Source organism: Oryx dammah, unplaced genomic scaffold, assembly GCF_014754425.2.
Source record: "Oryx dammah isolate SB20612 unplaced genomic scaffold, SCBI_Odam_1.1 HiC_scaffold_27, whole genome shotgun sequence".
NCBI classification, from domain to species: Eukaryota; Metazoa; Chordata; class Mammalia; order Artiodactyla; family Bovidae; genus Oryx; species Oryx dammah.
In genome coordinates, this window is record NW_024070211.1 from 51,189,917 (window position 1) to 51,203,232 (window position 13,316).

The 13,316-nt window shown below is 36.1% G+C and overlaps 1 protein-coding gene across 1 annotated transcript in view; it reads left to right on the forward strand.

Annotated features, from left to right (window-relative positions):
- DNAH7 (dynein axonemal heavy chain 7) overlaps positions 1–13,316 on the forward strand; it is a 261,928-nt gene that overhangs the window by 37,882 nt on the left and 210,730 nt on the right. The window contains exons 6-9 of the mRNA XM_040228896.1: positions 5,337–5,424; positions 7,100–7,280; positions 9,486–9,561; positions 11,337–11,462. Of these exons, the coding sequence (XP_040084830.1) occupies positions 5,337–5,424; positions 7,100–7,280; positions 9,486–9,561; positions 11,337–11,462 (471 nt within the window). The remainder of the gene's footprint in view (positions 1–5,336; positions 5,425–7,099; positions 7,281–9,485; positions 9,562–11,336; positions 11,463–13,316) is intronic.

The following is a 13,316-nucleotide window of genomic DNA, read 5'->3' on the forward strand; positions in this document are numbered from 1 at the left end:
TGTTATGTCTCTAATGACCAATAACGATGGACATCTCTTTTGTAGTTGTTTGGCATTCACATAATTTCTTTGGGAAATTGTCAATTTCAATCTTTTTGTTTTTCAATTTTAAACTTTTTGCCCATTATTAAAAATCGAGTTGTTTGTCTGATTATTGCATTGTAAAAGTTTTTTATATGTTTTCTATGAAGTTCTTTATCAGATATATCCTTTGAAACTATTTTCTTCCAGTCTATGGTTTATCTTTTAATTTTCCTAAGGAATTTTTTAAAAAGCAAAAGTTTAAAGTTTCAAGCTTGATTTATTGATTTTTTTTAAATAGTTCATTCTTTTAGAGTCATATCTAAGAAACTTTTCCTATCACAAGATTGTAACTATTATGTTTTCTTAGATATTTTAGCTTAACTCTAGTTTTAGTTTTGGCTCTCATATTTATACGTATGCTTTATTTCAGTGTTTATGTTGTGAGGTAAGGGTTAAGTTTTTTTTTTTTTTTTTTTGCATATAGATATCCAAATGTTTCAGCCTCATTGGTTGAAAAGACAGTTTTCATTAAATTACCTTGGCACCTTTGTCAAAAATCATTTTACTATACATAGGTTTCTATTTCCCTTCAACTATCTGTATTTACACTGCTATTATGTTGTCTTGATCTCTATGGCTTTATATTAAGTTTTGAAATCAGGTAGTTTAATTCCACAAAATTCTCTTTCAAAATTGTTTTGGCTATTCTAGGTCTTTTGCATTTCCATGTATGTACATTTTAATATCATCTTGTCACTTTCTTTATAAAAAGAAAAGCTTACTGAGATATAGTAGACAATGTATTGAATATATAAATCAATTTTGAGAGAATTGCCATTTCAATAATATTGAGCCTTCTAGCCCATGAACATGTTATTTCCCTCTATTGATTTAGATTTTATTTAATTGCTCTCAATAGTGTCTTATATTTTTAATGTACAAATCTTAGACTTTAAAAAATTTATTCTTAAGTACTTCTCTTTTTGATGTGAATGAAGTTATTTAATTTCATTTTCTGGTTGTTCTTTGTCAGTATATAGAAAAATTGACTTTTGCTTGTTAATTATGTATCATGAGACCTTACTAGTTACTAGTTCTGGAACTTTTTAAAAGGTTCCTTAGAATTTCCTACATATCAACCATGTTCTCTGCAAATATAGATTTATTTCTTCATTTTCAGTTTAGATGTTTTTCTTTCCTTTCTCTTTCCATTTTGCTCTTGGTAGATCTTTCAGTACATTGTTCAATAAAACTTGTGACAATGAAATTTCTAATCTTATGGGGAAAGCATTCAGTCATTCACATTTATGTAGCATGTGAAATGTAGGTTTTTAAGATATTCTTTATTAAATTAAGGTAGTTTTTTGTGAGGTTTTGTCATGAGTGGGTGCTGGATTTTTGTCAAATGCTGTTTTGATGTCCATTGTGATAATCATTGGATTTTTGTTATTTTTTAAACATGGCAGTTCAGTTCAGTCACTCTGTGACCCCATGGACTGCAGCATGCCAGGCTTCCCTGTCCTTCAGTCTCTCTCAGAGTTTGCTCAAACTCATGTCCATTGAGTCGGTGATGTCATCCAACCATATCATTCTCTGTCATCCCCTTCTCCTCCCGCCTTCAGTCTTTCTCAGCATTAGGATTTTTTCCAATGAGTCAGTTCTTCACATCAGGTGGCCAAAGTATGGGAGTTTCAGCTTCAGCATCAGTCTTTCCAATGAATATTCAGGACTGATTTCCTTTAGGATGGACTGGTTGGATCTCCTTGCAGTCCAAGGGACTTTCAAGAGTCTTTCCCAATACCACAGTTCAAAAGCATCAGTTCTTCAGTGCTCAGCTTTCTTTATGGTCCAACTCTCACATCCATACATAACTACTGGAAAAACCATAACTTTGACTAAATGGACCTTTGTCGGTAGAGTAATGTCTTTGCTTTTTAATATGCTGTCTAGGTTTGTCATAACTTTTCTTCCAAGGAGCAAGCGTCTTTTAATTTCATGGCTGCAGTCACTATCTGCAGTGATTTTGGAGCCCAAGAAAATAAAGTCTGTCATTGTTTTCTTTACATTAATTGCTTTGTATATGTTAAAGAAATCTTGCATTTCTTTTAACTTCATCGTTATTTATTTTTGTGTAATCCCTATTATACATTTGTGAAAATTTTAAGGATTTTCAAGTCTACAAATGAATAATATGATACTGTACTTATCTTGTGATGTCTTTGGCTTTGGTATCAGAGCACTACTGGCTTCTTAAAATGAGTTGGGAAGAGTTTCCAACTACTCTATTTTCCAAATGAATCTGTGTAGAATTGGCATTAGTTATTCCTTATCTGTTTGATAGAACTTATTAGTGAGACCATCTGCACTTTTCTTTGTAAAAAGGTTATTACTTACTGATTCAATTAGTTCACTTGATATAGATCTCCTCATATTTTTTATTTTTTCCTGAATCATCTTTAATACTTGTTTGCCTTTTAGGAATATTTTCTTTTTATTTAAATTGTCTAATTTGCTGGCATAAAGCTATTCAGATAACTTCCATGTTCTTAGCCTTTGTGCTCATTTCCTCCCTTGGTACCTATTGACTGCAAGTCCAGACCTTTTCCAGGAGTCTCCGAGGCAGATTTCAATCTCTCCTGCATGAGTTATTGTCTATGGTGTTTTAAATTGTTTCATCTCTTCTGTATCTTCTTTTCATGTTTGAGAAATTTGTTGAAATAATTCCTCAACTGATGACCCTCTAGTTGCTTCATAATCATGGGCTAACATTACTACCATTTTCACAGAAAAACTTGAAAAAATAGATGTCTGTGTTACTATCTTGAACCAAAAATCTCTATTGATAAAGAGAAAAAAATATCAATTTCGTTCTTTCATTTTTGCAAAATAAAATACATCATATTTTCCCTATAACCAGGTAAAAGTGTTTTTAGCACTGATTGATTTATTTCTGAAAGGGATGTTGCTTTGATGGAAAGAGCATTGCAGTGTAGAAGCATCTATGGATAATCAAATCCTTGTTTTTATATTTAATTAATGATGTGTAAAGGGGAAGTTATTTAATCTCTTTGACATTGTTTCTTCATCTGTACAGTGGGAATAATTATATCACTGTGCGCTGTAAGAGTAGGTGTATGATTTAGAGATAATATATGTGGAACTATTTAGGGCTTGACTAGGTGATCAGTAAAGAGCTTCTATTACTGTTTCCAGTGAGCAGAATTTTTGCCTGTGGCCATAGAAAAATAGAGTGATGGAGTATTAGAACTGAATGGATCTTTGTTCTGATGGCAAGAATTTCTGCAGCCTCTCTTGTTGCCCCCAGCCTCCTATCTCCTCCCCTCTCCCAACCTTGCTGCATCCTTTTAGGTCCATGTTACTCTCATAGAGGATGAAATTTGAGTGCCAGGATTCAGAAAATTAGATAAGATAAGCATTTCTGCCATTAAAAAGAAAAACAACCCAGTTATTAAGGTCATATACTTTATAGTGGCAGAATCTGAGCCCAAATGTCCTGATTCCTGAAGAACATGATGGTCAATAGTATCTTTTTACTGTGCAAACATAAAACAATAAGGTGGTTTCTTTTGCAGTTAAAATAACCCTTCTCTTTCCAACCGTAGAATATCTTGATGATCTCTCACCACTCCTTTCATACGCTTATTCTTTCATTTGATAAACATTTATTCAGTTCACTTCAGTTCAGTCGCTCAATCGTGTCCAACTCTTTGCGACCCCATGAATCGCAGCACGCCAGGCCTCCCTGTCCATCACCAACTCCAGCAGTTCACTCAGACTCACGTCCATCGAGTCCGTGATGCCATCCAGCCATCTCATCCTCTGTCATCCCCTTCTTCTCCTGCCCCCAATACCTCCCAGCATCAGAGTCTTTTCCAGTGAGTCAACTCTTCTCATGAGGTAGCCAAAGTACTGGAGTTTCAGCTTTAGCATCATTCCTTCCAAAGAAATCCCAGGGCTGATCTCCTTTAGAATGGACTGGTTGGATCTCCTTGCAGTCCAAGGGACTCTCAAGAGTCTTCTCCAACGCCACAGTTCAAAAGCATCAATTCTTCGGCGCTCAGCTTTCTTCACAGTCCAATTCTCACGTCCGTACATGACCACTGGAAAAACCATAGCCTTGACTTTAAAGACAAAAATCCTAAATCCTAAAGGATTTATGTTCTTTTTATTTAAATTGTCTAATTTGTGGCATAAAGCTGTTCAGATAACTTCCTTGTTCTTAGCCTTTGTATTCATTTCCTTCCTTGGTACCTGTTGACTGAAAGTCTAGACCTTTTTCAGGAGTCTTCTAGGCAGATTTTGTTCCTAAATCTACTACATACTGAATTAAACTGAGACATTACCTGAGACACTGCTTGAGACATTGCCTTGACTCTTTCCTCTGGTCCATTTAATTGAAAAGAGTAAGTGTGAAGCTGACAGAATAGTGGATTCTTAGATTTTCAAAAGACAAAATAAGTCAGAAGATCCATTCTGAGTACCTTCTTTGGTATGATATTTAAGACAGATATTCCATAAAACTCTGGTCTCCACTCACTGGACAGTTAGTAGGAAAAAGTATTTTATTACACTGTCACTAACCTATATCCATTCCAGATGAAGTTGGGATCTGTAGCATGATACAATCAATGATAAGGAAGGTAAAGCTGTTTGAGAACAATTTATTTCTTTGAAGATGTGAACATAGGAGCCCCAGAGGAAGTCGCAAAATGTGGATCATATCTGGTACAGATTTAGAAGTAAATTATAGCTAGAAACATTACAGTATTGTATGAACAATTAGTCAATAATAAATACATAGCAGCGTATGAACTTCTATATCACTTGTTGCTAACTTTTAATGTGGCCCTAGAAATCTGAGAAATGGTCTTTGGAAGAATATATCTGTGTCTTTGGCAAAACTATACTCAAAATCTTTCCTATCCGTGCTTTTCTAAATCTCATTTATAAATAGTCATACATATTTCAGGAATAATGCAAGAACATTTCTATAAAATTTCAGGAGAGAGATGATTTTGGAGCAGTGAAGAAGAATGAGTAAAGCTTATCAAAAAGGATGTGGCCTCTGATTTAGATATTTCAAATCACTTCCAGTATACCTGGATGTGTGTCTATGAATAAAGAGAAAGTAATCTGGGAGGAATATGGTACCAAGTAAATGTTTTACTATTTTAAAAAAGTTCAATAATGTACTTTTCTTATTTTTATAGACTGCAGTCTGATAAATCTATTGATATATGTTCTAACTGACCTTTATATACATTTGAATACTGTGTTTGTCATTTTCTTAGGCAAGAAGATGCTGCCTTAGACTCAGCGACTCCTGATGAAAGCACACTTCCAAAACTAACCACTTCTGCAATAGAGAAAGATATCTTGGTAACAAGATATTTCTTTGTCAGTATAATTAAAAGTAAAGGAAGCCCTTGAAGGTGCTTTTATGCTTCTGAGATTATTCTGCACTTCTTCCTTATGGAACTATGTGAATTTAGGAGTAAATATGAAGTTCTATAAAATTGCTCTGTTGGATGAATGAAGGAAATTTTACTCTCCCTTGTCTCCTAAGACCACAGAGAATCTCAAGTCTCCTTGCTCCTGTGTTAAAGCTAACCTCATCATGTATAGCTTTTCCATGTCTTTATTCTATGAGAAATTATCTTAGTTATGTAATGTACATTTCACAAACCATATCAGCTTACTTTAGAAAAAGTGATTCTTCAAGGATTTAAAATATAAAAATTTTTAAAAGTAAATATCAAAGACTTTAACATTGCTAATTTGAAAGTATTTTGATATTTGAATTCTTTTCTAAGTGACTTGTAAAAGCTTGTGAAAATACATTGAAGTTAAATGTCCATTATTAGAGAAATACTGTCACATCTTAGAATGAATTCCTTATGCACACATTTAACAACATTTGTAAAATTATGGTATAGACTACCAATAGGCCAATTGGAAATTTCATAAATCCTATGGTATAATATTTCTGAGATTAATGAATAGGGAATATTAATTCACTTACAGCTTTTAGTATCTACTTCTGATTGACAATAATACAAGTTTCCTAAAGCCATTTTCATACAATTCTACTTCCACATGGGTTCTGTTTAGTACATTACATATTGGGTAATCTAACTTCATGTTTTATAACATACTTATGAATTAAGATAAGAGCTTTGACTTTCTTGAAATAAAAATCATTTTTTAATATAAGTAAGTAAGTAAGTGAAGTCGCTCAGTCGTGTCTGACTCTTTGCGACCCCATGGACTGTAGCCTACCAGGCTCCTCTGTCCATGGGATTTTCCAGGCAAGAATACTGGAGTGGGTTGCCATTGCCTTCTCCAGGGGATCTTCCCGACTCAGGGATCAAACCCAGGTCTCCTGCATTGTAGGCAGACGCTTTACCCTCTGAGCCACCAGGGAAGCCCCAAATAGGAGAGATCAAATAATGCCAGGACTTCTCAGGTGGCACAGTGGTAAAAAACCTGCCTGCCCTGCAGGGGACACAAGGAAAGTAGGTTGGATCCCTGGGTCGGGAAGATCCCTGGGAGTAGAAAATGGCAACCTGCTCCAGTATTCTTACCTGGAGAATCCCATGGACAGAGAAGCCTGGCAGGTTACAGTCCATGGGATCATGAAGAGTCTGATTCGACTGAATGACTAAACACAGCACCCACAAATAATGGCAATACAAATTGCAGAAGATAATTTTTTATAATTTGTAAATTCTTTGTTCTAAAAGTTTAATTTTGCTCAGTAGTTTTTTTTTTTTTTGATAAATACTTCTCTTATTATAGTACTACAGTGAAAGTGCTAGTTGCTCAGTCATGTCTGGCTCTTTGCGACCTCGGGGACTGTAACCCACCAGACTCCTCTATCCATGACATTCTCCGGCAAGAGTGGGTGGCCATTCCCTTCTCCAGGGGAATCTTCCCAACCCAGGGAATGAACCCAGGTCTCCTGCATTGCTGGCAGATTCTTTACCATCTGAACCACTAGGGAAACCCATTATAGTACTAAACCCAAATCCATTTCTCGCTCTCTTTTCTATAGAGATACTACTATTATATCCACCATGGAATTGATACGGACCATGTAGCACCAATGGAAGACTCTTGGCTGGAGCATGTATTGAATTTAGTCCCCCAGCATCTGAAAGTCCTCACTAACAGCATACTTGCATTGTCTGATGAAATGAGAGAAGATTATCTTCTTAGTGTAAAAAAATCGATAGGTAAATCAGGGTTTCTCTTTGCTTTATGATTTGAATGTATCATATTAAAGATGAATTTTTAAAAGTTTAAAGTTGACATCTATACTTGAAGCTATTTATTATGTTTATTATGTTGTTTATTGTTTTGCTGTTGTATTGCTTCAGGTCTCAAGCAAATTTCATTAATAAAGTGTAGCAAAAAAATTTCAAAACAGTCTTTCTATTTGTAAGGGTATATCCCCTCAACAAAGAACGTAACTGAAAATTTTAATGTTAGTTACCATTCAGTTCAATTCAGTTCAGTTGCTCAGTCATTTGTGACTCTTTGCGACCCCATGAATCGCAGCACGCCAGGCCTCCCTGTCCATCACCAACTCCCGGAGTTCACTCAAACTCATGTCCATCGAGTTGGTGATGCCATCTAGCCATCTCATCCTCTGTCATCCCCATTCTTTTCCTGCCCCCAATCCCTCCCAGCATCAGGGCCTTTTCCAATGAGTCAACTCTTCGCATTAGGTGGCCAAAGTATTGGAGTTTCAGCTTCAGCATCAGTCCTTCCAATGAACATCCAGGACTGATCTCCTTTAGGATAGACTGATTGGATCTCCTTGCAGTCCAAGGGACTCTCAAGAGTCTTCTCCAACACCACAGTTCCAAAGCATCAATTCTTCAGCGCTCAGCTTTTTTCACAGTCCAGCTCTCACATACATACATAACCACAGGAAAAACCATAGCCTTAATGTTACTGATATCATAAAGTAGAGTGCGATCAATTACAAAATTACTGCAGTGGATCAAAGGTTAGCAAACTACAGCTCACAGGCCCAATTTGGCCCACTTCCTGTTTCTGTAAATAAAGTTTTGCTGAAACACAGCTACACATGTTCATTTGCATATTGTCTATAGCTGCTTTTGTACCAGAAGAGACTGAGTAGTTGTGATAGAGATCTTGTGGCTCACAAGTTGAAAATACCAGCAATCTAACCCTTTATATAAAAGTTTGCTGACTCATGGCATAAACCAATACACTCTAAGACTGACTACTAATCAGCATCATTTAAAAAATGCTCATTTCTGCACCCATCTGAATTAAAGCCTCTGGAGGCAGGTCTTTCATATCTGTGCTTTTTTAAAGAAAGGTTCTCCAGTTGTTTGTGGTAGTAAGCCTGATATAACTGACTCTGTGTCAGAGTGGGAGAAATCATATTGCTTTAAAATGGTCTGGGAACCCTTCAAGGAGGAGACCATTCATTGCATTTAAGACTACTGTTGAGTATCTCAGTCATGTAAAGAGCCAAATTCTTGCCCCTGAAGAGTCCGTAATGTAATAAGAGGGATGGACAGACTATTAAATGATAAAGCAGAGTAGCAAATACAGTAAGGAGAGAAATCGAGAACAAGAGAATCCCTAGAGAAGAGAATCCCTCTTCTCTGAGGGAGAAGAGGTCATGTCTGACTCGTTAGAAAGGACTCGGGGGTACCTGAACTGAATCGTGAAGGATGAACATGTACTAGGAAACATGCATGGCCTAAGAAATGGTGGAAATGATAGTAGACAAAAGTGAAAGGCTCTTCTGGGCTTGCAAGCCCTTCTGGTGGCCCAAGAAAAGGGTGCATTTCAGGAAGAGGGAAAGAATATGAAGGGCCTTACAAAAGGCAACTTCTTAAAAGCATTTGATGGTAAAGGAGAGTCACTGAAAGATTTTAAGCAGAGAGGTAGTAACATATTTGCATTTTAAAAGAGCATCTTCGAAGAAAAGTAGGAATAATAGAATTAATTGAATTAAGGACCACAGAAGCAGAGGGAACTCACTTTACTGATTTCTTAACAAGATAGTTCTATGCTCTTGAGCAATTTAAAAGAGAACAGAGCAATATTTATCTTTCCTCAGTGAAGGGACTCCTGCTCTGTATTGATGACTTTCAATTCAGTAAGACTACTTTCAGTGGTACATAGCTCAAAAGGAAAATGTAATATTAAAAGCAATGATTTTCAAATGAAAGAATGGGACATCATTAAGATGGAGTACATACATTCTCAAAGACACAGACATCATAGATTTTCTCAAAAAATTAAAAAATCTCTTGTGTTTATAAATACACAAATTGCTCATTATTTTAAAATGCTTAATGTAAACAATTTTAAAGGAGTTAATTTTGCAGTTTTTTGGGAAATACTGTAATTACTATAAGATTGTTGATCAGAACTTTTCAATTTTCTTTTAGTTGATTTTGTTTTGAAAGATCCTAGAGAAAAGGAAGATGACAAAAAGGTAGAAGAACTTCCACCCCATCGTGCTGAGTAAGCAATCAATTTCCTCTAAGAATATTGACTTTGTGATCATCTCTGTGTATGTGGATATCTTTATACACTGATTATACTTTCTCATATATATGTTTATGATTTGTGTACTTCATTTATTCAAGTGGTTGTACTATCTATGTATTTAAGCCCTTATATGTTATGTTTGGGCTTCCCAGGTGGCTCAGTGGTAAAGAATCTGCCTTCCAATGCAGGAGACAGGGGTTCCATCCCTGGGTCATGAAGATCCTGTGGAGGAGGAAATGGGTACCCACTCCAGTATTCTTGCCTGGAAAGTCCTATGGACAGAGGAACCTGGAGGGCCATAGTTCATGGGGTTGTAAAGAGTCAGACACGACTAAACACAAACACATTATGTTTATAAATTGTTGGCTAAATGGATAGGCAAACAGACGTACTGACAGATGAATGCTTCTGTGGTTAAAATATAAGTATGATGGTGAAAGAACTTGATACAGATCTTTGTATTTCCACAGCTCCAAGCATGGGCTTCAGATATGATGCAGACATGAAAGCTTGATGGCATTCTGAATGCCTCAAAACACATTGGGAACGTTATAGAAAATTTGCAAATATAGAACATAGTTCATTTTATTACATGGATTAAAATATAGAATGTATAATATGAAAATGCACTTGCTATATATTTTCCCTAAAATAATTAACATTTAGGAATACGTCTCTTAAATAGTTTGAATAGAACTTATGTAATTAAGTACCCACTTCAGTTTTGCTTTGTTTCTTTCATATCACTTAAAATTGCCCCAAATTGTTTATCTTAACAACAAAAAAAAGAGTCAATATATTTTCTATGGAGAATGTTTTTCTCCCAAGTATAGACAAAAATTATCCTTTGTAATTGTAAAGGTGGTATGGCCACAAATGACAAACTGAATTAAACTTACTATATATTACAACAAGACTAAGTGTTTAAAATTAATGAGTAAAAAAAATTACAGGCATAAAATATAAATGTTTAAATATACTCTGAAAGATGAAGATGGCCCATCTTTAATATATAAAAGATGATTATTCAAGTTGGAAGAGTTAGAAAATATTATTATTAAACCCTCTATTATTTGTGTCTGACTCTTTACGACTCCATGAACTATAGCCTGTAGAGCTCCTCTGTCTATAGAACTGTCTAAGCAAGAATACTGCAGTGGGTTGTCATTTCCTTCTCCAGGGGTTCTTTCCGACCCAGCGGTCGAACCCTGGTCTCCTGCATTGCAGGCAGAATCTTTACCATCTAGCAATCAGTTACAAGAATACATGTCTTTAAATAGAATGTTAGTGTTCCTGATCTTGTAATGACCTTTAAGTCAGAGGTGAAATTTAAGGAGATTTCCAGGCTAGACTATATTCTTAAAATGTTTTAAAAACCACAGGGGTATAAAATGTTTAAATATTTCCTTTTAAAAAAATCTTTGAAGATGTACATAGAACATAGCTGGCTATTCCTTTCTGCTTAATTACTGTTAGTTATTTGTGGACTCCATCAGATCAATCTTTTAGGGAAAAAATGTCCTTATATAATAAAAATTCAAATATAATTTTATATGCATTAGAAAGTATACTAAACCATAATGAGTATGACTTTTATATACTTTAAAGCAAATTATATAACATGTTTTATTATTACCATGAGGGATAATTTAAATTAAACTCAAAAAAGTATTACTCAAAAAGTATTTTGAATGTTAGAATATTTTTGATTTTTAAAGAAGATTATTAAATATTTTCTCTGTTTTCAGGATGGAAATTCTTCCAAAGCCTTGGAGGAAATCATTTTTAGCTGCAAGCAGTTATATTCGGGACCACTTGAATGCAATGAACCCTACAATGTTGTCAGTGCTAGATTTGTGGCACAGTACTTTTAAGTAAGTATTTCTGGCCTTACCGAAGTTTTTTTGTTGTTGTTTGTTTTTTGAGAGAGATGAAAGCTCTTCTATCTTAATTATTTCATTTATTATTTTAACTATAAAGTTTAAAATTCTTGCAAATTTAACCTAAGTATTTAAACATGGTTGTAAATAACATAGAATTATATGGAGTAATAAGTGAGCATCACCATCATCTCTAATCCAGTTCTCCCTTCCCCACCCCCCACCCAATTACCGCATTTATTTTAAGGAGTAGTCATAGTTAAAAAGAACTGAATTGCCATGACTTGTTTTAAATCCCATGGAACATTAGCTGCTACAATAATCTGTATTGTTCAGAGACCTAAGAAATACTGCCCATGTGACTGGCATGAGGTGAAGTTTCTGGGCAACTGTTGGAGATTATACATCTCCGTGTGGGTGATGTTGTGGTGTGAACACTGATGGGCACTGTGGTGCTAAAGGTCTTGGCCCTAGGGCTGAGGACAGTTTATCTCACAGTTTAGAAGCTCGAGCTTTGTATGCTTCCCTTGTGCCATCCCTTCCGAGGCACTGGGGGGCATCCTAGCAATAGGCACACGTGGACATATGTATTTATAAAATATGCAGAAGTAATATAGTTTTATATTATTTTTCTCAAAGAAGACCTCTCAAAACCTGGGTGGATCTCTGTCTAGAGGACACGGCACCCAGGTCTCCAGGGTGGTCCGTGAACCTTTTCTCACCCTCCCAGCCAAAGCTGCCACAGTTTACTTGCAATCTGCTCTCCAGGGCCTCTTGGCTCTTAATAGCAGGTATTGTTTTGAGGGCACAATAATGAGCACATTTCTCACCTCCTGCAGACCAACGAAGGGAAAGCTAAGAGCTCTGTGTGCTACAGAAGCGCAGCTGTTGTTTCTGTTCTGGGAAGCCCCCTGGACATACACTGGGGAGGCCTCACTGACCAACTTCTCTGAATTCCTTCTGAAGTTGGGATCCTTAGCACACAGGAACACCTAACCCTAACCAGGAAGCCAAGCCACCCAGAATCACCCCAGCTCTGCCACCCTCTCATCAGAGGCTCTCTCCAGTTCCCACCTGAGAGATGAATGTGGGTTTGCGGTGTCTGAGGCCCCTCCTCACCCTCCCTCTGTTCCTCTTTCCCCTTCTTCCTTTGTTTAACAAATTTTAATTTAATCTCTTTGTACAGATATGTATGTAATTATAGATGATCACACAAATGTGATACATACTTTTTAAGTGCAATGCTCTTTTTCTTTACTTTACCTGACTTCACCAACCTGGACTTTCTTTTCCTCATGGCTTCCCTTCTTTCCACCAACCCACTGAAAGACGTGATAACCATTAGTGGGACATCTTCTCATTTTTTTGCTCTGGGCCCATGTAGCCAAATGTATATGTATGGCCACACACATGTATATACATACATAGCATAAAACTGGCCTTTGTCAGTGAGACTACTTAACTGTGAGAAATGACATCCTTTCAACTTTCCGTTGTGTAATGTGGATTTATTTGTCTTTTTGAATTTGTCTTATAGGAATAGGAAGAGGCCATCTCCCTGCCTTGTGCTTTTCTCATTCCTTTCTTTTAGGTACTGGTACTCAGATATCTCTCCTGGACAAGGCCTGTGATCTAGTTTTGTATGTAATGATAAGATCATACAATATAGTATCTTGCTTTCACAAAGGGTGTTCATATGCACTAGTACATTTTCAGAACACTACCACAGTGTTGTTTTTCTTTTGTTTTAAAATACCGGTTCACAGATGGAGCTGCCAGAATACACTGGGCTGGACACTGGAGGAGAGCATCATTGCCTAATATTGTCGTAAAGGGCTAGACTTTGTT